We start from the raw sequence: 23928 nt of genomic DNA, 5'->3' as shown, positions 1-23928 counted from the left end.
AAAAGAAAGAAGCAAACAGGTTCCAAAACAAACTAAAGCCCTGATGTTTCATAACCCTAAGCAAATCCTGCATCTAACCAAATATTAACCATAGCAAATACACCAATCAGCCATAACATTATGACCACCTGCCTAATATTGTGTTGGTCCTCCTTTTGCTGCCAAAACAGCCCTAGATCCGTGAAGGTGTGCTGTGGTATCTGGCACAAAGAACTTAACAGCAGATCCTTTAAGTCCTGTACATTGCGAGGTGGGGCCTCCATGGATCGGACTTGATGGCCAGCACACCCCACAGATGTTCGATTGGATTGAGATCTGGGGAATTTGGAGGCCAACTCTGACAGGTCTGTGGCTACACAGCCCCATACGCAGCAAGCTGCAATGCACTGTGTCGTCTGACACCTTTCTATCATAGCCAGCTTTAACTTTTCAGCAATTTGTGCTACAATAGCTCTTCTGTGGAATCAGACCAGACGGACTAGTCTTCACTCCCCATGCGCATCAGTGAGCCTTGGACGCCCATGACCCTGTCGCTAGTTCACCGATTGTCCTTCCTTGGACCACTTTTGGTAGGTGTTGTTTTTACTAGTTAGCATACCTAGTGCATACCGGGATCACCCCACAAGGCCTGCCAAACGGTACTAACCACTGCATACCAGGAACGCCCCACAGTCAAAGATCACAAATTGGCCATTGTCAAAGTCTCTCTAATCCTTACGTTGCCCATTTTTCCTGTTTCCAACACATCAACTTCTAAAACCGACTGGTCACTGTTGCCCTTCTTCTCCACCATGCCAAAACCTTTCAGCTGCAAGATTGTTGATGATGGTTGGTGCTATGGTTAAATGTTTGGTTAGGTGTAGGATGAGTTAGTTTTTGAACTTGCTATGTCCCCTGTTTGATCTTGCAAAACATTTCCCTGAGGTAGGCAACATAAAACAAAAAATATTGAAAACGACCGATCCATAATACTCAAAATTTAATTAGTTTAAAATCTCCCAAGTGCATTTGCAAATCTGGTTAAAAGACAACATCCCACTGTATTCATTTCAACTTTATATGACAGTATTAATTTCAACTCTACTTGTTCTATAAATTTCAACTTTATGCGACTGTTTCAATTTTTAAAAAATAGAATTTACATTTTCTGAAGGAAATGTGAGTGGTGCTTGCCTATGCAAAATTCGACACTGACATGCAGCTGCACATGCTGCCTAAAAAGTAGATCTAAAAATGTTACACAAAGTGGCAAGTAGGCTACCTATTCAAAAGTTGATGTCTTTACGCTCTTCTTTGTCTGATTGTTTTACCTATACATCTGGTGATATTTCATAAAGCATTCAAACTTAATTTCACTAGCCAGCTCACCAGGCAGTTAGCTGTTTAGCCATCTGTTGGTGCTTAGTAGCAGTTATATAACTAGATCGTAGTAAAAAAAAAAAAAAATAAAAATGTAAAAGAAACCTAAGATGAATGATTTTTAAAGTGGCAGTGCTATACTGTAATGAGTCAATGCAAAGTGTCTATGTGCCATTAAATACACAGTAAGTGACAGTAGAACAAATAGAACAAACCATTAAATGAGGTGCATCATTATAGATTTAAAGTGTCTGTGCAGTGGGGTAAGAGTGTTACTTTCCAGGGTGATGTGTGTGGGCAGCATAGTGTTCAGGAGTCTGGCAGCAGAAGCAGGAGCAGAAGTGGAACCTTCTTCTGGATGTTAGAGGATTGTCGACACCTCTGTAGGGTCTTGTGATGTGAATGCACATCGACACACATCGACAATGAAAAGCCATTTACAGCAGGGAGAGATAAGCACCTGAATTCAACAAGCAACTATTTTGTTTCAGAGACATATTGTTATTGCGCCAGACCGAGAACTGTTCCATCTCTGTTCTCTGTATGATGTCTCTTTGCTGTCACTGATCAGGCTGCAGTGTCGTCAGTGAACTTAACATTGTGGTTTGAACTGGAACTGGCAGTGCAGTTGTGGGGCAGTAGCATGAACGGCAGTCATTCAGACTTCGTATTTTGGATGTGACTGGGGGACCACCAGTCTTGTGTTGGCAGTGGAGGAAGATTTCTAGCGTATACAACAGGTTATGCCTAAAGTTTACAGGGACAGTATTTTATTTTTCAAAGTAGTGTTGTCACCATAGTAATTTAGATTTATCAATTTATTGTTATTTATGGTGTTGAGTTTTAAATTAAAATGTAATTAATAAATTTATTTAGCTCTTCTTTAGCAGATCTGGAGCCTTATACTGGGCATTCATGGGCATTTAGTAATTCTTACTAAATAACAGAATTTATTAAGAATTAAATTTTTTGATAGTTTTATGAGACAGTTCCTGGAGAAACAGAGATGTTACCGTGATCACAGGTGATCACGGTAACATCTCTGTTTCTCCAGGAACTGTCTCATGTTGCATGTTGTCAATACTTCACTTATACTTCACTTAAATTTAGATTTATCAATTTATCCATTATTGAATAATTAGGATTAATTATTCAATAATGGATAAATTGATGAATCTGTTCCCTCAATGTGCAATACAAGTTTAATTACTGTTGAAAAAAAATCATAAAGAAATGGGGGAAGGGGGCAGCTGAGAACTGAGCAATACACTACCTTTACTCAGTGCGAAAGTAGAAGGCGACAGCTATATCTGTGGTTGAACAGGAACTAGTAATCTGTTAAGCTTGCTTGAGCAAGATTTCAGTAAAGTTTTCTTGGTTGTTCGGAGTCAGTACTGCTCTCAATCAGTATTGTTTATGTGTGTGTCACATGGGTTTGCTAGTTCAGTCTTTGCTACTTCAGTCTTTATGAAGGCTGATGTAAGTGCATGTATCCATTGGTGTTCTGGTTGGAGCTATTTAAGGTAATAGTGGGTTTTTAAGTAGTAATGATGATACATGATTTCACAAATCATGTTTCCAAAACATGATTTCACAAATCATGTTTTAAATTAATTAATAAGCTCTTGCATGAAATAAGTAAAATTTACTTAAAGGAGCAAAAGTCTGATACTTGTTTTATTTCAGCCATATTTAACCATTTAAATAAAGTTTTACTTAAAATTCCATGTTCCCATGTCCATGTGATATGCAAATTGTTATAATTATAAAAAATAACCATATTTTTTAAAAGTAAATTAAAATGAAAAAAAAAAAGCAAATTAAATTGTTCAGCGTGGGATAGGCAGACAGATCCAGAACCACATATAGATTACTCAAACTCACAGGTGATGGACTTTTAATATGCATTTGTTATTCCCTGCAAACAATGAAAATGACAAAGCCATATAATAAAAAATCCATTATGGTAAAACACTTAAATTGCTGTCAATACTCTGTCAAAACAAAGGAGCATGCTTAAACCAGTGTTAAAGGTTATCACCCTTTTTTTTTTTTTAAATTGCATAGAAGATTAAAAACATTTTTAATAATAAAACAATTCTAGACTTGTATGAAACTACTCAAATCAGCAATCTGGAACCATGACCACCCAAAAAAATAGATTTTATTTATCTCCCCTTGTAAACATATTCTGTCCAGTTGTTACACTACAAAAGCATGCAATTCATATGTTTATGTTATGACAATTTTATATGTCATAATATATTAGTCTAAACCCTGTTCCTCTGTTATCACATTGACCAATGATTCCATGGCATATCCAATGTTATCCACCATATGGATGAGCCTTCCCATGTTCATCCCTGGGAAAAAGAGACAAACAAATATCAGAGAAACAAAAATGTAAGTCAACGTTCATATACATATGAAAATACCAAAGACAAATGTCAAATGTAAAATAAAATACCAAAATTCAAAATATTCAATTCTATTTCCTTGTACATACAACATATATTAGTAAGAACCACCATTAAACCACCACTAGAAAAAAACCCTCCAATATTTTATCAAAGATTAACAAAATTAAAGAATTTGGTGTTAATTTAGAAAGGATAACAAACATGATGCAGGTTAATGCTGTGAAAATCTACATGCATTCTACACAAATATATATATACAGTCAGGTCCAGAAGTATTTCCAGAAGAGTTTTTGTGATTTTGCCTTTATACAAAAGGCATTGTGGTGACAATGGATTTGAAATAAAACAATCAAGATGTGATCGAAGTGTAGACTTTCAACTTTATTTTAAGAGGTTCCACAAAAATATGGAATTTACCATTTAGGAATTACAGCCATTTTAAACAAAGTTCTTCCATTTTCAGGGGCTCAACGGTATTTGGACAATTGACTGACAAGAAGTTAATTGACCAGCTGCGGTCCACTCCCTTGTTACTTAAAAAAAAGATAAAAGGTCTGGAGTTGATATCAGGTATTGAGTTGGCATTTGACAGCTGTTCGACTGGAGCTACCAATATGAAGTCCAAGGAGATCGCAATGCAATTGAAGGAGACCATCATTAGGCTGAAAAAACAACAAAAAATTTATGAGAGATAGCAAAAACCTTAGGTGTGGCCAAATCAACAGTTGGGTACATTCTTAAAAAGAAAGAAAGGACTGGTGAGCTCAACAACATCGAAAGGCCTGGAAGACCACGGAAGACAACTAAAGTGGATGATCGCAGAATCCTTTCCTTAGTGAAGAAAAACCCGAACGTCAACAGAAGTCAAGAATACTGTGGAGCTTATCATTGTCAAAATCTACAATCAAGAGACGCCTTCATGAATGTAAATACAGAGGGTTTGTAACAAGGTGCAAACCACTGGTAACATTCAAGAACAGGAAAGCCAGATTAGACTTTGCCAGAAAACATCTAAAAAAGCCTCCCATGTTCTGGAATAAGATTCTTCGGACTAATGAAACCAAGATTAACTTGTACCAGAATGATGGGATGAGAAAAGTATGGCGAAAGAAAGGAACAGCTCATGATCCAAAGTATACCACATCATGTGTCAAACATGGTGGAGGCAGTGTTATGGCATGGGAATGTATGGCTGCCAATGGAAAGGGCTCACTGGTCTTTACTGATGATGTGACTGCTGACAGAAGTAGCAAGATGAATTCTGAGGTGTATAGGGCTATACTCTCTGCTCACATTCAGGCAAATGCTACAAAACTGATAGGACGCCGCTTCACAGTGCAGGTGGATAATGACCCTAAACATACTGCGAAAGCAACTCAAGACTTTTTGAAGGCAAAGAAATGGAATATTCTTCAATGGCCAAGTCAGTCGCCTGATCTCAACCCAATAGAGCATGCTTTTCACTTACTGACAAGACGAGACTGAAGGCAGAAAGACCCACAAACAAACAGCAACTGAAGGTGGGTGCAGTGAAGGCCTGGCAAAGCATCTCCAGGGAGGAAACTCAGAATTTGGTGATGTCTATGGGCTCCAGACTTCAGACAGTCATTGACTGCAAAGGATTTTCATCCAAGTATTAAAATTATGGTTATATTTACAATTATGTCACTTTGTCCAAATACCTTTAAGCCCCTGAAAATGGAGGTACTTTGTTGAAAATGGCTTTAATTCCTAAATGGTAAACGCCATATTTTTGTGGAACCTCTTAAAATAAAGCTGAAAGTCTACACTTTGATCACATCTTGATTGTTTTATTTCAAATCCATTGTGGTGGTGTATAAAGGCAAAATCACAAAAACTCTGTCATTGTCCAAATACTTCCAGACCTGACTGTGTATGTGTGTGTGTGTGTGTGTGTGTGTGTGTGTGTGTGTGTGTGTGTGTGTGTGTGTGTGTATATATATATATATATATATATATATATATATATATATATATATATATATATATATATATATATATATATATATATATATATATATATTTATTTATTTATTTTTTTTTCAGATAACCTTTAAGAATGCCTTTGACAAAATAACAACGTATTGAAATCATTCTCATGGCTGGACCGGGACACTGTCACAAGGTTGCTTTAACGGGAAACATGGCAAGCACATCACACATGACACTGTTGCCAAACTTTTTAACAAATTCAAAAAGACTGGAAGTGTTGCGGACCAATAGATTTAAAAGATTTAAAATCCCCTATGTATGGAGACTTTTGGGACACCAGAAGTTTATTTTAAGTATCTGTTTATTCTAAGTAAGGAATAAAATCAACAGTGGAATGGTGTCATGGGGCCTGATGCACTGTGGAGTTACAGTCCCAAAGTTGATTATTATTGACAGAACAACCCCAAATGTTTTATTTCCTCACAAAACAAAATGTTTTTATTTGTTTATAGTGAGTATTATGTGGAATATCTGTGAAACACATTAACAGCTATAAAGTCATCTCAAAGCCATATAAAACTCCAAAGATTTCCCATCTTGAGATAAAAATATGCAGCTTTAAGACTATAAATATGCAGCTTGTCATTTTACTGAGATACTTAAAGACCTCTGTTCTGAAGGTGAAGTTGTCCTGTGTTGAAAAACTTAAAGTACAGCCAAAGCACTGGAGAATCTTTCCAAAATTGCTAAATAAATTTTACTATATTATCAATTACACAATTATTGTGTTCATGTCTGAATCATGATTTTAAAAAATGTTGCACAGACTTGAGCTGTTACCTTAGCTGCATCACAAATCAAATGACGAATAAAAGCAACAATGACAGAAATTACAGTAGCAGTGCTGATTATTTTCCCATGCCTAACCCTAACCCTAAGCCGATGCTGATTATTTTCCCACCCATAACCGGCATTGCAAAAACCAAATTTATGCAGACATCCCATTATGTGTGTTCTTCAGTCATACTAGCAACTGGCTCCATTGTTGTCATTGCTAAAAAACAGTTACAGTTATTTTATTACTGGTAGCATTATGCTACCAATAATGACTTATGACTAAAATAATTGTAACAAACAGTACAAACATTTCTTGATTTCCAGGTTCTTGTCATCACTATTTGAACTTCAACAGAATGTGAACATTTCTTGTCTGACAGTTTTTGAGCAATGACAAGATTGGAGCCATAGCTATTTGGGAGAATAAACTGTTTTGTCAGGCAAAAGCTATTTAAAATTACTTTGAATTTCTAGTTTGAGGAACTAACAGTCCTTGTACTGTTGTATGGGGGACAATAGATTTAAAATATAGCCAGGGACCTCATCCTACAATGCCTAAATTTTTAAATAAACTCTAAAATTCATGGGCAACCAGTGAGGGAGAGGCCAATACAAAGTAATATGTTCCCATTTATGATGCAAGATTTTCCTGCCAACTGTGGCTCGATTGAGTGCATTCAGTTTATCACTTTGGGCTGCAGTAACTGGACTCTAAAGATCCGTCTTTGGACAAATTACCCCCACACACACTACGAGAAAATTTATCATGTCAGAGACTGGGAATTCAGAAGATGTCGCTGATATCCGGGATTTTTTTTCGTTTCATCTGATCTCCAGTTTACACCGATCAGCCATAACATTAAAACCAGCTGCCTAATAGTGTGTAGGTCCCCCTTGTGCCACCAAAACAGCTCTGACATGTGAGGCATGGACTCCACAAGACCTCTGAAGGTGTGCTGTGGTATCTGGCACCAAGACGTTAGCAGCAATTGCTCTAAGCTGTGAAATGGGGTCTCCATGGATCGGTCCAGCACATCTCACAGATGCTAAATCGGATTGAGATCAAGTTTGTCAAGTTCCTCAAACTATTCCTGAACAATTTCTGCTGTGTGGTATTATCCTGCTGAATGTGGCCACTGCCATTAGGGAAAACCGTTGCCATGAAGGGGTGTTGCCATGAAGCCTTAGGTTCTTTACCAGGAACACCGCACAAGACCTGCAGTTTTGCAGATGCTCTGACCTAGTTGTCTAGCCATCACAATTTGACCCTCGCTCAAAGCCTTACGCTTGCCCATTTTTCCTGCTTCCAACACATCAACTTCGAAAACTGCACTTGCTGCCTTACCCCTTGACAGGGGTTGTAATGAGAAAATCAATGTTATTCACTTCTCCTGTCAGTGGATTTAATGTTATGGCTGATCGGTGGGCATGCCATGTAATAATTTCAGTCTTTTATTTGAGGATAAAAAAAGAAAACACAGAAGCAAGCAGAGAGCTACCTTTAGTACAACACTGTCAGCATAGCATACTAACCTGTTATGGGTTTAGCTGTCCAGTTCCTTACACAAAGAGAAAGGAAAAAAAAGAAAGAGAAAGCTTTATTTCAGATTAAACCAGATTAACCAGATTAAACCAAAAAAGCAAAACACTGAGACAAAAACAAAATCCATTTCAATAAATTCCACCAAACACCCTGCAGAATAATATTTAAGTTTTTTTTCAAGCTTACTCAATCCTCTTCAACATCTTCATGAACAATATCTATAATCACATATAGAAAAATGATTTCACTAATCATTCTGCCTGTCAAGGGAAAAATTATTGTGTTGCCTGTCCCATAACATTTTAAAATGGTTTAATTGTATATTTATACTTGTTGTCTATTAAGATTTATTGAACATTTAAGGTAGGTCAAAATAAAATATCTGTATGTATTAATTACTATCTACACATATATTTGCTATTTTCACTCAATGGCCAGAACATTCACTGTCATTCATTGTTTCTGACATAAAAAAAAATAAATTAAAACACTGTCCCTATTAAAAAAACAACAACAAAACCATGTTCTCCTCTTGAATTAAATGTGCACTGAATCCTTAAGCAGAAATTGACTTGAGAAGTCCACATGCTCGTGCAAATAACAGTGGGTGTATTACCTGTTCAATAAGCACATAAGCAAGCACTTAAGCAAGCACTAGTAAGTCACTCTTGATAAGGCCTGTCAACTGCTGTAAATTTGAACTTGATTAATTAGAATTAGAATGTTGGGTACTGACAGGATCAGCCTCAACCACATGCCCCCATGGGCCGCTACACTGCATCACTAGTTATTTCACCAGACGAAGCAAAACACTCTAAAATGCTGCCCCAGTGCTGAGTGCAGACACACTGACAATTTGTTGTTCAAAGCTTCGAACATGAACATTACTATGCATCTGACATAACAGGTATTTTCCAGCTAGCTCTGTAGCGGTTGTCAGTGTGTCTGCACTCAGCACTGGGGCAGCATTTTAGAGTGTTTTGCTTCATCTGGTGAAATAACTAGTGATGCAGTGTAGCGGCCCATGGGGGGAATGTTAATGTTCAAGTAGAGGTCCGTCTGCCCACTATGTTTGTAAAGCCCTGCCTCAGGTAGCAGGGCACATGGTATGAGCGATGGGAAAGTGCTTCACCAACCTGGTTTACACACAGCGCTCAGGTGTGGCTGGCACAGTCCACTCTCAATGTACATCCAATTAAAGCGCTGTTGGATAAAACTATACCTAATAATCTGTTCTCTCTCTTTCTCTCTCACACACAGACGCGCACTCACACACTTCCAGCTAGTGTTTGATAGGATGCTAGTGCCAGACCCTGATTACAGTTGTGTTAAAAAAAAAAAAAAATAGCAGTACAACATCAGTAACCCGATGAACCACCAATTGTCTGACAGTTGGGTCTGTTTGTCTATTACACTACTACATCTACACGTAAATTATTTGCAATGCAGAAATATCACTACTACTAATAGTAGTGATATTTCTGCATTGCAAATAATTTACTTGTAGATGTAGTAGTGTAATAGAAAAACAGACCCAACTGTTGTGACATGCACTCTGCTTGTTCTGAGTAATTGACTCATTCATTGAAAGGGGCATGTTCAAAATAATAGTATTGTGGAGTTTAATTAGATAAACAATTAAACTCAACTGAGTGAATACTCATTCTGTGAAAAAACAGGTGTCATTAATTGTCCTTTATTAAGGAAGAAGGGAAGCAAATGTTTCACACATTGTTATAAAATATATTTCCTTCTGAACTGCCAAGTAAAATGGGCCATTCCAAACATTGTTCAGAGGAAAAACGTAATTTGATTAAAAGGTTGATTGGAGAGGGGAAAATGTATAAAGAAGTACAGCAAATTATAGGATGTTCAGCTAAAATGATCTCAGATGTTTTAAAATGGCAGCAAAAACCTGAAACACGCAGAAGAAAACGAGCAACTACTGTTAAAAAGTAGTCAGAATGGCAGAGATTCAGCCAATCATCCCCTCCAGAAAGACCAAAGATGATTTAAAATTACCTGTAAGTACTGTTACAGTCAAGACGTTTGATTGAAGCTAAGCTAACAGCAAGAAGCCCCAGTAAAGCACCACTGTTGAAAAAATGGCATGTGCAGAATCGGTTAAAATTTGCCAAAGAACACATCGATTGGCCCAAAGAGAAATGGTATAACATTCTGTGGATTGATGAGAGTAAAATTGTTCTTTTCGGGTCTAGTGGTCATCGACAGTATGTCAGACGACTCCTGGGTACTAAATTTTAGCCACAGTACACTGTGAAGACAGTGAAGCATGGTGGTGCAAAAATTATGGTATGGGGATGTTTTTCATACTATGGTGTTGGGCCTATTTATCGCATACCAGGGACAATGGATCTGTTTGAATACATCAAAATACTTGAAGAGATTATGTTGCCCTATGCCGAAGAGGAAATGCCCCTGAAATGGGTCTTTCGACAAGACAATGACCCCAAACATACGAGTAAGTGAGCAACATCTTGGTTCCAGACAAAAAAGATTAAAGTAATGGAGTGGCCTGCTCAATCCCCTGACCTCAACCCCACTGAAAACTTGTGGGGTAACATTAAAAATGCAGTTTCTGAAGCAAAACCCAAAAATTCACAGGAACTGTGGAATGTACTTTGTTCATCCTTGGCCGAAATACCTGTTTCCAAGTGCCAGAAGTTGGTTGACTCGATGCAACGCAGATACGCAGCAGTTATCATAAACAATGGCTATGCAACTAAATATTAGTTCAGTAATTTAAAGTGAAGTTTAATCTTAAAAAAATTAGAGTTTGAAGAGAAAAATGTCGACACTGCTATTTTTTTGAACAGACTGATATTCCTTTTCTTTGCTTCCTGTAAAAGAGACTTGATAAAATTTGTTAATGCTTTGATTTGCAATTGAATGTATAATGTTTCCAGTACATTTGAAATATGGAAATAAAAGCTATTAAAAAATATTTGCACTTTACTCACTTTTATTAGTGCACTGCTATTTATCTGAACACAACTGTACCTCTGCCCTCCGGACCTTTTAATTTAATTACATTGCATCCCATGGTACAAGAGTTGCCTCCCATGGTACAAGAGCGCCATGGCTGAAAACACCATGCATTCAGCAGCAACTACATCAGAAGAGTGGATCCTGATGACCATGCCACAGGGTACAAAGTCCAGTTCCACTGTGAACCCCAACCTGGTTCATGGCCTCACCAATTTGAGGCTTTGAAATCTTTCTGGTCTGGAGCCCCTATGGTATCTATACAAAATATCCATTTCCACCTCTTTTGCTGATTCTGCCCATGCTACACAGATTTCAGTGTATCAAATTTCAGAGTTCTACTCCTGGACTTGGAATGACCAGTGAGACCCTGGTTGCCAAAATCTGCTCTCACTACTTTTTGGGAGGCCCTGGCAATTCTTTCAGTGGTTCTGAAAGGAGCTCCATCCTCCAGGGTGCTACAAGAACCTGGTGTGGGATCTCCTTCTCCCGTGTTGGAGTACCTAAAGACCTCTCTTGCATCACTATAAACTAGCTGGTCCTACTCTTGAGTAAAGTTCGGTTATCTAAGCTTTACCCTCATCAAGAGATTGTCAAAACTAATTCTTCAGTCAAAATAGTTTTGAAAAAAGAACAGTCTTTTTGCTTATGATCACCTCAACAAAAGGGTGGGAGAACTGCTTGGCTTGGCAATATGCTTGCACTGCATGTGCTGAGTCCAAGAGTTAAGGGCTCAAAAGTAAATTTTGGCTATGTAAGCTCATCAAGAGCTTGTCAAATCTATTTCTTCCCACTTAAGCAGTCTTTTTCGACCTGATCACATTCTTTTTGGACCTGATCCACTTTTTTACCAACACAATATAGAAATGAGACCAAATCCACTTTTCAAACAGACAACAGTTACACTGAAGTAAGAAAATTAGGCATAATTTGTTCTTTTTTGCCATGGTAGTTGAAGGTGAGTTTGCTCTCCTTTCACATTTTTACAAACTGCTGTCTAGTAATTCAAGTAATTCAAAGAGATCACAAAGCCTTACCTTGGCCATGAGGAAAAGATTTATTTAGTTGCTCAGTTACTTAAACTAGGCCACTGCCTGGATCCTGGAAGGCACTGGACAACTCATCACCACCTGACATACACAACATACAGAATCCAGGTCACCACAGTTACTGAAGACATGTTTAATTATCAAGTTAAGCAATGCAACCATGATACTGAAATAAAAAAGACCTAAAATTCCCAATAAGTTTCAGTTTGACAATATAGGCTTTGATATATTTGGGATAATGCTGATAGCAATGATCCCAGTATGAATATTTACCATATAGAGATATGAGTAATTTCAAAAGTGTTCGTTTGGTGAGTATGGCTCTGCTTCAATAATTAGGGGCTCAAGCGGTGTACCGAAAGTCTTTTTGATATACATTTTGTGTTTCTAGATGATCAACAACAGACACAAGTGTGAAGCTGATGTCTGGAGATGATTTATTTGTTGCACATGCTTTCTGAGTAATTAGTGTGCAGATAGGTTCATTTAGGAGTGCAGACAGGTTCATTTAGGAGTTTTAAACCTACAATAATACTTGTGGTACAGTGTGGTTGTAAGCATTCTCTCCAACTATCTCAAAATCTGAATTTCCTTATCTAAAATTGCATACTTACACTTTACTGAAATTATAACACAAACAACAATTTTCACCAAGGAATTCTATGCAGCAACCTGTAAGGGTCCTAACCAAATAGAATTATGGCCTCTTATGTTTTTTAGACATCAGGCAACCATGTGATCACAGGGTGTCCCAAAAGTCTCCATACATAGGGGAAATTAACACTTTGTAGCTAGAAAATGCCTTCCAAAATTTTTCATATTAATTGAATTAATATTTCAGATAGCCTTTAAGATTGCCTTTAACAAAAGAAGAACGTATGGCTGGATTGGGAAACTGTTGCAAGGTTGAGAAAGAAACATCACACACGACACTGTTGCCAAACTTATTAACAGATTCAAAAAGACTGTGCTGCGGACCAACCAAGAAATGGATGTCCACGTATTTAATATTGTAAGTATTTAATAATTAATAATCATTTTATGAATGTATAATTAACTGTCTCTTATAGTAAAAACAAAGAAGTGGCAAGGATGGACATTTTATTTTAAAAAATATGGCCAAAACGGCCTTTCACTGGGCCCTTTAACAGGCCTGACTTTGGCCATAAAACTTGAAGTTGTTGTTAACATTGTAGTAGTCTGTGCAGCCTTCTATGTTTTCAAAACATGTATACACACATATAAACATATCTCTCTTATAAAATTTGGGGACACATTGTTAACCATTTAGCAGGGTCCCACCTGTTACCTGTTTAGCTCATTATTAGTCTATGTATTTAAATTCTCATGTTTCTCTGTGTTAATAAGCACTTAAATAAGCACAAAGTCTTGTCCATATTAATGTGTGTTACCAAGCCTTCTCCCGTGTTTTCCCATTTGCCTATTCTATATTTACTTCCCAGTTTGGACCCTCAGCTGTTTTTCTTGTTTATAACATTATCCTTGGATTATTTTTGTGTTGCCTGCCTGCTTTCTGACTCATGATATTGATTCTGATGATTTCTTTTTTGCCCGAAATAAAAACCGTGAGCACTGCTTCAATACAGATGCTCCATAAATAATAGGACAAAAAATTTTTTAACACTATTATATATCGAACAATCTTAACTATATCAGTATATATATATCTTAACACTGGCTAAATAAACCTAGCTAACAGGGACTTCCTAGCAGCTCCCTTGTTAGTCTTTGTCCTAGTCCTAGTCACTTTGTTGGTGTCTGAGATTGATGAGGTGTTGAGGCTGGGGATAGGCAGAGAAACTGTAGTTTCTATCCTTGCAACACTGTTATCGGAACCCACTGATCTGAAGTAGGTGCGATAAGCAATGTTTTGTGCTGTAAATACTTTAAGAAGGTCGGCCAAAAAACACAACTGAAACATCTTGAACCATGTGTCCTTGCTGACTAAATATAATTCTACTAAATTCTACCAGCATTCCATGGCAGGAGAATTTTAAGCATAGGATTTCTGCATTAATATGTGCAATTGTCAGCATAAAAATGAAACTATTTAGGTGCAGCTAACTTTCAGAGCACCTCCCACTCCAACACCAGCTGACCAATGGGGATTTAAGGTGAACCCATGATGGGTACATATGTAGAAATGAGGTCCACATAGTATCAGAGGAAAGGGATGTACATACTCTGTATGTACATAAATTATTTACATACTCTGTTGTAGAGTATGTTGCCAGTCTTTGACAGCTGCAACTTTACTTTGGTCCGTGAGCACCCCATGAGGGTTAATAATGTATCTCAGAAACGAGATTTTGGAATTGTGAAATTCACACTTCTTTCCTTTCACCAAGGTAACCCATGTCAAGCAAGTTCTATCTCACCTCCTAAAAAAAAAAGCTCTTTCTTGGATGGAAAATCAGAATCTCATCTAGGTAGGCAATTACAAACTTGCCAAGCATTATGCGTAGCACATCATTAATAAGACATTGGAACACTGGGCAAGAGAGCCCACATTGCATTACGCAGTAATTGAAGCATCCAGATGTGGTGCTGTTTTCTACTCATCTCTTTCACAGATGCGGATAAGTGCTGTGCAGGTCCAACTTAGTAACCAGCGGTAATAAGTATTTCACTGTGACCTGATTTAGAATGGGAATCTAATCAGTAATTAATTCAAGGTCATATGGCCGAACGGGGCAGGCAGCTAGCCTTAGTCTTACTGAACATTTCCTTGAAATCCTGATATTCAGGGGGAATGTCCACCATGAAACTGTTCAGGGCTTTCAACTGAAGTGGAAACATCCAATAGGTTAAGCACCTGAAGACAGTGTGTTAGACAATGTGTGGACCAGTAGGAGATTTCCGTCTCGGCCCAGAAGATCTGAGATTTATGAGTGTTCATCCAGGCAAATCCTTGGATTGACCACCATAAACATGGTAGTTACTGTGACCAGGAAGGAGAGGTGTTCATGATGTAGGGCGCTGTCTTGGCGCATGAGGATTTCAGTGAGGTGGGTGATTACCACTGATTGGGTCCACCATCCAGAGCTTGGATGTGCAGGGGTGTTGGAGTGGCTGTGGGTTTGGTTAAGCTTCTTGATGAGGGAATGGTCGATGAAGTTACCAGCTGCTCCAGAGTCAATCCTTGACTCCAGGTTGCCTTGCTTCAGCGACAGAAGTTGCTCTCCAACTTCTTTGCCATCTGGAGAGTGAGCAAACACTGAAAAAGATAAAGGAAGCGGTCGTAGGAAGTTGTGTGCTCTCCTCCCTGAGACCAGACTACTGTGGTCCATGTTAGCACCTTGTAGTGAGCAGGTTGATGAACTACATGAACTATGTTCCCCCCAAAACTCCATTTTAACTTGAAAAATAAAGGAAGCACTATGAACCCCTTGTACAGGGTGGGAACACCAGAACACTTATCCAGGTGAAGGGAGCAGAGAAGCAGATTGAGAGTGCATCAATGGTGCAACTAATGGTGGATTCAGCATAGCTGTTAGCTGAGCTAGCTTGGTGATTATCATGGCTAGATGCTGCTCTCCAACAAGGGGGCCTTGGGCCACTAAAGCCTGTTGCCAATCAAGCGTACCTGCATCCCTGCTGATGGCAAAGATTTCTGTCAGAGACAGCTGCAGGTTAAAATGCTTTAAAATGCTTATTTTAAACAATTCCAAAAGCACAAGGCAGAAAGGTCAAAAACCATACGCAAAGGTTGGGTGATTAGCAAACAGACTAGGATAGACAAGAGCAAAACCATTAACCAGGAAACAAGAATCAAGAACCAGATGTGCAATCACAATAATAGTATTCACTTCAGGAGAACACTCTACACTAAGCGATACTATGTGCTGTGTGCAAGTTTGGAGTGTGTAAATATACAATGTGAAAGTGATTGAATCCACGTGTGCATGATCAGTAAGATGGTGACTATGAATGTGAGAGGTCATGTGTGTCGGGTGTTGAAGGCCATGGTGGCCATGTCTGCAGGCCCGGGATGCAGATTGGTAACTGTGGTTTGCAGCATCTATGTTTGTAGGCTGCGACACATTCTGGGAGTTGTAGTGAGGCACCAAATCCAGAGCTGACGTAACAATAGCCATTACACTACAACATTGATATGGTGACCATGTGTTTGAAATAAACCTGTCATCATTAAAAATCCAAATTAGCACAATACAGGACATCAAATTTCATTGTGACTTATGTTTTCTGAGAAACAGTTTTTCTGAGTTTAGCCCTGCCTACTATTTATGACCATGCCCCAAACATTGCATATCACCTCAAAGTCTTGTCTAGTACAAGACTTTTATTTTTTTTTTAAAGTTTCATGCAAATCTAAACAACATTCCTGAGTTACAGCTGGTTAAGTAAATTAGACCCCACCTCCTTACAATTGATTGACATGTCACAGCCATATTGCTTAAAGATGCCAACATTTTTGATAATTATTGAGCTTCACAGTCTCCTGAGTAGTTTGACACCAATTTTGTGAAGAGAGAACAAAAATCCTAGGACTAGTTTGCAAATACAGATTTTGTATTTTATGCAAATTATCATACATTTGAGTGGGTGTGGCTAAAAGGTCCAAAGAGCAATTTTTTTTTTATATAGGCAACAAAAAGAAAAACAAAGAAATTTCTTACTATACCTTATTTTTTCAAGAAATATGCTTCGTTATGCATGCACAAACAAGAACAACACCTCCAATGGCCAAACTGAGTGAGATATCACATAGTTGTGGGTTCCTACATAAACCTACCATTCAAGTTTCGCAACCATAGTTCAATGATAACCCTGTCAAGAAGGCCCAGCAGTGCCTCCACTTCTTGCACAGGCTGATGAGAGCCAACCTTCCCTCTTCCTCACCACCTTCAACAGAGGGACAATAGAGAGCGTTCTGACCAACTGTCTCACTGTATGGTACTGGAACTAAACAGTTTCTGACCGCAACACCTTACAGTGATCTTTTGGGTCTTCTTTACCCACCATCGCACCCACCTTGTACAATAACCGCTGCATCTGCAAAGCCACTAGCAAACACCTAACCCAGGAGGACTCAATACCACTGCACATTTGCACTTTACAATGGTGCATTAGACACTTTTCATTTATGGGTCACTTTTGCAATAGCTTTCCCAAACAATGCTATTATTTTTTCCTGTATAGTCAACATGCATTTTACTATGTATCTTTTAGCCTGTGTATTCATTGTTCATTGTATATTTATTGCTCTGCGTATAGTGTTCTGTGTATTTATTGTCCTGCATTCATCTCACACTGTTGTGTATTTGAACTTTTTTAGTCTTGTGTTGATATGTTACTGCTGTATTGATATGTGTTGCACCATGGACTTGGAGAAACAACATTTTGTTTCAATCTATACAAACTGTATAGATGAATGACAACAAAAACCATTTGACTCATTTGTGGTCTTTGACTGCCACCTAGTGGTCAACAATTGTAACACCCCTTTGTGAAAAACATGCATTTCTTTAAACACAATTGACAAAAGGACCAATGTATTATACAGGATTGGAATTGTGTTGAATACATGCTGTTTATCAATATAGATACTAACTGAAATGTCTTGTAAACACTGAGGTTATGTATTAATATAGTTTTCCTTAACTGTACAATTTTGGTATGGTTAAACATCTGCTAACTCTTATTTGCTTTTGCAAGTGCAGGCCAAGCTATGTTGAATGTGCAGCCATTTGTTAAAATATCAGGTTTCAGAGCTCAATGTGTTTTTTTTTTTTTTAAAATTCTAACAGGAAAGGGTATGTATTTCCTCCACAGTGATTTTGCCATGGGTTTACATGGATGGATTCATTTTGATGAGTAGATGTCATTTGTACATGATTTTATGAACTCTTATATATGCTTTCAAAATATGACCTTGCTTCAGGTTTTGCGCCTTCACTGTCAAACTGGTTTGCATGCTATGGGTGAACATATCAAAAATATGCAGCTAGGTCTGAAGATGACCTGAGCCAAAAGTGGTGAGAACTGGACATAAATTGAAGGGTGTGGGCTTTCAGTAAATTTCAAATAGTGAATACAATGTGGGCATAATATACAATTATGCCCACATTACAAATACAATTGTGGGCATTACATTTTACATCAAGTGGTCTTAGAAGCTTCCAAAGAATGACAAAAAAAGAAAAAAAGAAAAAAAAGAATCATGATTCTAAAACAAACACTTCAAAAATAATGGAAAAAAAAAACACATTGTTCCTTATTATAGCACCACCTAGTGGTAAAAGGAGACAAAACTAGGATCTCTCTATTTTTTTTTTTTAAGTTTTTTCAAATTCTTTTTTTTTTTTTTTGCTATACACCGAATATAGTTGGATTTGAGATCAAAAGATGAATATGATGATAGATTAGAATTACAGCTTAATTTTTCTGATATTTACATCTAAATGTGTCAAACAACTTAGAACGTGGCAGACCACAGACTTTTTAGATGAGCAAAAGCATTGGAACACTTAGTCTGAAAGAAAATTAAAGTAAATTGGTTAATATTTGGTGGCATATCCCTTGCTTGAAATTACTGCATCAAGCCAGTGACCCACTGACATCATCAAACTGTTGCATTCTTCTTTTGTGATGCTTCTCCAGGCTTGTACTGCAGCTTCATTCATTTGTTTGTTTTGTGGGGTGTCTCCCTTCAAGTCTCCTCTTCAGGAGGTGAACTGCATGCCCATTTGACTTATGGTCTGGTGATTGACTGGCCAGACTAAAACTTTTCCCCCTGATGAAGTCCTTTATTGTGTTGGCAGTGTGTTTTGAGTCATTTTCTTGCTGCATAATGAGGTTCCTCCTAATCAGATTGGATCAATTTCTCTGTAAATTGGCGGACTTCTGAATTCATTCTGCTGCTACCATCATGAGTTACATCATCAATAAAGATTGGTGAGCCTGTTCCAGAAGCAGTTATGCAAGCCCCATGCTTGATCATGCATGTTGTATGTTTTGGATCATGAGGAGATCCTTTACTTCTCTACACTTTGACATTTCCATAACTTTGGTGGAGGTTAATCTTGGTTCAAAAACTTTTGTGGCTCATTTCTGTATTTCTTTGTAAATTCCATTCTAGCTTTCCAATTCTTAATGCTGAAGAGTGGTGAGCATCTTTTGGTATGGCCTCTATATTTCTGCTCTCAAAGTCTTATGACTGTTGTTTTTGGGTTTTTCTTCACAGCTCTCACAATGTCATCAACTGCTGTTGATTTCCTTGGCGGACCTGTTCAATGTATAGTACACCAGTGGTTTATTTCTTTTTCAGGATGTCCCAATGCTTGTGCAATGGCTCGATTTTCCCTCTTTCCTTCAGCTTCAAAATTGCCTGCTTTTCTCTTATGGATAGCTCTCTGGTCTTCACGTTGGTTTATCCTTTCTAACAAAAAATAAAGTCTTCATAGGTGAAACCCAAAACTAAACCCAGACCAAGAGTTCAAACAAAAGTTCTAAGTTGTTCTAAGTTGTTTAACACATCTAGCTTTAAATATCAGGAAATGGTTCAGCTGGAATTCTGATCTATCAACTCACTCATCTTTAAATCTCAAACCCAAATATATTCAGTTCATAGCAAAAACAAAAGAATTGGCCTTGCATTCCAATGCTTTCAGAGGAAACTGTTTTATACAAATTAATTCAAATTCTAAGTGGGCAGAATGGTCCAACATTCTCTGAGAATCAACTAAGGAATAAGACAGAAAAGAAATTTGTCTCTTGGAATCAAGGTTCACAAGATATGGGCAAAAAGGTAAAATGGTGTTTTGTTTTTATTTTAAAAAAATGTCATTTTCATTTAGAAGGCAGCAAACAGTCACCCAGCAAATGTGAAAACATATACAAGGCTGATCCCAGGAGGCTGCCTCATGTAGCTGCCTGTGGAACACCGAGAGTATGCAAAAGGATTAACCTCATATTGAAGATTAAAAAAAAATGTTTGAACCCTTTTTTGGTCTTTTTTTTTTTGCATTTTAAAATGTGGAAATAGGTGGGGAAAAAAATTATAATAATAATAAGGAAAATGAGAACATTTCAGTACCAATAGATTTGTCCAATATAATCTATGTTACATAAAAGAAAATCCCTTTTTAACAAAGAAAATAAATGAAGCAGTTTTTATTAAGTATTTGTTGTTAAATTTGCATGGAAGTACATTCTTGAGACCAGCCTGGTTGGTAAGCCAAGTATTACAATAATTGGTACAAAACGACATAATAGATGTTATGGGTGAACAATATATTCAGCCTCAAGTATAAGAAACAGTCCCCTAAAAACATTCATATATTAATCATGCTGACATGTTTACTGGAGACACACTTGAATATATTGTTAATACATACGGTGAAGTGTAAAGTCTCCTAATTGTTTGTAATTGTTACCCCTTCTACATATATAAATTACTTTTTAATGTGATTTTTTTTTACATAGATAGCAGACTGAAATTAAATCTTCAAATCTTATTTAATAGATAATCCAGAAACTACTTAATTTCAAAGTTAAATTGTTAGGGAGATTTACCCATAGTCTCTGTGGTTTGGCTTGTGGCCACATGCAGTGAGGCCAGGCTGGTGTCAGATCTCTGGGAGGCAGTAGAGGGAGATGACAGGGCAGTGCCATTCACCTTGGACTCAGCCTGTGGCTAGGACATAAGTAAAGAAGGAACCAGACTCATTAACCAGGGAGATGGGTGTTTAGCAATGTTTAGTATATACACTCACTGACCACTTTAACAGAAAGACCTGCACACATGCACATTCATGCAATTATCCAATCAGCCAATCATGTTGCAGAAGTGCAATGCATACAATCATTCAGATATGCAGATTCAGGTGAAGAGCTTTTCAATTAAAGATCTCAGTAATCGACCATGGCATGGTTGTTGGTGCCAGATGGTCTGCTATGAGTATTTAAGAAACTGCTGAGCTCCTGGGATTTTCATGCCCAACAGTCTCTAGAGTTTACACAGAACTGTGAAGAAAAAACAACCACTGGGCAGGCTTGGATTGGAAGAACTGTTTACTTTGGTGAGCCTGTGTTGTGCCCACTATAGTCTCAGATTCCTTTTCCTGGATGACAGGAGTAGAATCCGATGTGGTTGTCTGCTGTTGTAACCATCCACCCTATGGTTCGAATTGTTGTGCGTACAATGTCAAGTTTCAGGTTTACTGTCATGTGCATAAAGAGTGCTTTAAGCAGATGCTATATACAATGATATTCTTGTGCTACAGTTGTGCTACAGTCAGACACAGTGCAAAAATGATAATGAACACTTACGCAGTACAAAAAGTAGCAAACTAACATTGAACACAGACATAGACTGTGCAAAATTATTATTGTGCTCTAAAAGTAAAAATAATAAACTGTAAACACTGTAAGCTGTCAAAAAGTGACACAGTGGAAGATATTGCACATACAGTACAAGGACAGTCAGAGTCGGATATCAGTCTATCCATCAGTCAGAGTCCAGTGTAATGTAAATGTAAGTGCAGTGCATGGAAGATAGAGTTATTGGTTGTGGTTCAACAGTCTGATGGCCTGTAAGAAGCTGTCCCGCTATGATGCTGTGATTCTGTGTCCCTGATGGTAGCAGCGAGAGCAATCCATGGCTTGGGTGGCTGAAGTCTCTAATGATCCTCCCTGCTTTCCCCATATACTGTCTGATGTAGATTACTTGGAAGGAAGGAAGCTCACCTCCCACAATGTGCTGGGCTGTCCGCAAAACAGCGAGCTGGCATTGAGGAAGTCAAAGTCTGGTTTGTGGTGTACGATTGAAGAGTCGATTTCTAAAAGTGTCTGTCATAGACAAAGAGGCTGACTGCTTCCAGCATGAAAAACATGAAAATTGTAGACAAAACATACAAAAAAACCACCCAAAGAGGTCATCTTTGACCTCGCAGAACAGCGGCCATACTCGGCGCCATCTCTGAGCAAGATTTTATTTAGTTAATAGAATTAATGGATTTAGTTTACCTTTTTGGCCAACAGTCTATAGACAGTAATCCATAATGACAAAGCAAAAACGTTTTAGAAATTTAGTAAAAGGAATATAGCTGGCAACTTAAATTACTACAGTGAAGCATGGTAGTGTCAGCAGCATCAATGCTATGGGAATGCTTCTCAGCAGCAGGGATGAGGAGACTGGTCAGAATTGAGGAAGGATGAATGTACCCAAACACAGAAGGTCCTTGAAGAAAATATGCTCCAGAATGCACATGCCCACAGACTGGTACAAATTGTCACCGCTCAGCATGACAACAACCCCCAAGCATACAGCCAAGACAACACTGGAGTGGCTTCGGAACAGGTCTCTGAACGTCCTCAAGTCCCCCAGCCAAAAGAGCACATGTGGAAAGACCTGAAGATGGCAGTTCACAGACACTCCCCATCCTATCTGATTGAGAGGATATCTGCCAGTAACAACACGCAAAAACTGTCCAAATCAAGGTGTGCGAACAGGAAAGCAGGATTAGACTTTGCCAGAAAACATCTAAAAAAGCCTCCCATGTTCTGGAATAAGATTCTTCGGACTAATGAAACCAAGATTAACTTGTACCAGAATGATGGGACGAGAAAAGTATGGCGAAAGAAAGGAACAGCTCATGATCCAAAGTATACCACATCATGTGTCAAACATGGTTGAGGTAGTGTTATGGCATGGGCATGTATGGCTGCCAATGGAAAGGGCTCACTGGTGTTTATTTGTGATGTGACGCTGACAGAAGTAGCAAGATGAATTCTGAGGTGTATAGGGCTATACTCTCTGCTCACATTCAGGCAAATGCTACAAAACTGATAGGATGCCACTTCACAGTGCAGGTGGATAATGACCCTAAACAAACTGTGAAAGCAGCTCAAGACTTTTTTGAAGGCAAAGAAATGGAATATTCTTCAATGGCCAAGTCAGTCGCCTGATCTCAACCCAATAAAGCATGCTTTTCTCTTAATGAAGACAAGATTGAAGGCAAGAAAGACCCACAAACAAGCAGCAACTGAAGGTGGGTGCAGTGAAGGCCTGGCAAAGCATCTCCAGGGAGGAAACTCAGAATTTGAGTTTTGAGAACATGGGCTCCAGACTTCAGGCAGTCATTGACTACAAAGGATTTTTATCCAAGTATGGTTATATTTACAATTATGTCACTTTGTCCAAATACCTTTAAGCCCCTGAAAATGGAGGTACTTTGTTGAAAATGGCAAATGCCATATTTTTGTGGAACCTCTTAAAATAAAGCTGAAAGTCTATACTTCGATCACATCTTGATTGTTTTATTTCAAATCCACTGTGGTGGTGTATAAAGGCAAAATCACAAAAACTCTGTCATTGTCCAAATACTTCCAGACCTGACTCTGTGTATAGAGGCCTATTGGATTCAGATCTGGTGAATGGGGAGGTCACTGAAGTACACTGTCATGCTCATGGAACCAGTTTAAGATGACTTGTGCTTTGTGATTGGATGTAGCTGTTAAACTGCGGTCATAAAGAAATGCAAGTGGCCAGCTACAATACTCAGATAGGCTATGGCATTTAAACAATGCTCGATTGGTACTAAAGGGCACAGTGTGTGCCAAGAAAACATTCCCCAAGTCATTGTTTTTGCACTACTCTGTGTAAACTCTAGAGACTGTTGTGTGGAATAATTCCAGGAGATCAACAGTTTCTGAAATATTCAAACCAACCTGTCTGGCACCAATAATCATGCCATGGACAAAGTCACTGAGATCA

At 38.2% G+C, this 23928-nt stretch overlaps 1 protein-coding gene across 23 annotated transcripts in view; it reads right to left on the bottom strand.

Moving 5' to 3' along the window:
• Positions 1-3239: 3239 nt before the first annotated feature.
• dmd (dystrophin) overlaps positions 3240-23928 on the bottom strand; it is a 260429-nt gene continuing 239740 nt past the window's right edge. For 8 of the 23 annotated variants that reach the window (XM_053230040.1, XM_053230042.1, XM_053230024.1 and 5 more), the window contains 5 exons: positions 20727-20847; positions 15209-15405; positions 12156-12248; positions 8103-8128; positions 3240-3722 (listed from right to left, as the gene is read on the bottom strand). In XM_053230040.1, the coding sequence (XP_053086015.1) occupies positions 12201-12248; positions 15209-15405; positions 20727-20847 (366 nt within the window). In that variant the 3' untranslated portion in view covers positions 3240-3722; positions 8103-8128; positions 12156-12200. Of the gene's footprint in view, positions 3723-8102; positions 12249-15208; positions 15406-16944; positions 17055-20726; positions 20848-23928 lie in introns of those variants that run through there. The other 15 variants (XM_053230036.1, XM_053230038.1, XM_053230025.1 and 12 more) reach the window with 14 other exon arrangements.

This window comes from Pangasianodon hypophthalmus, chromosome 26 (genome assembly GCF_027358585.1).
Source record: "Pangasianodon hypophthalmus isolate fPanHyp1 chromosome 26, fPanHyp1.pri, whole genome shotgun sequence".
In the NCBI taxonomy this organism is placed as follows: Eukaryota; Metazoa; Chordata; class Actinopteri; order Siluriformes; family Pangasiidae; genus Pangasianodon; species Pangasianodon hypophthalmus.
The sequence above is the reverse complement of the archived record's forward strand: the minus strand, read 5'-3'. Positions and strand labels throughout refer to the sequence as shown.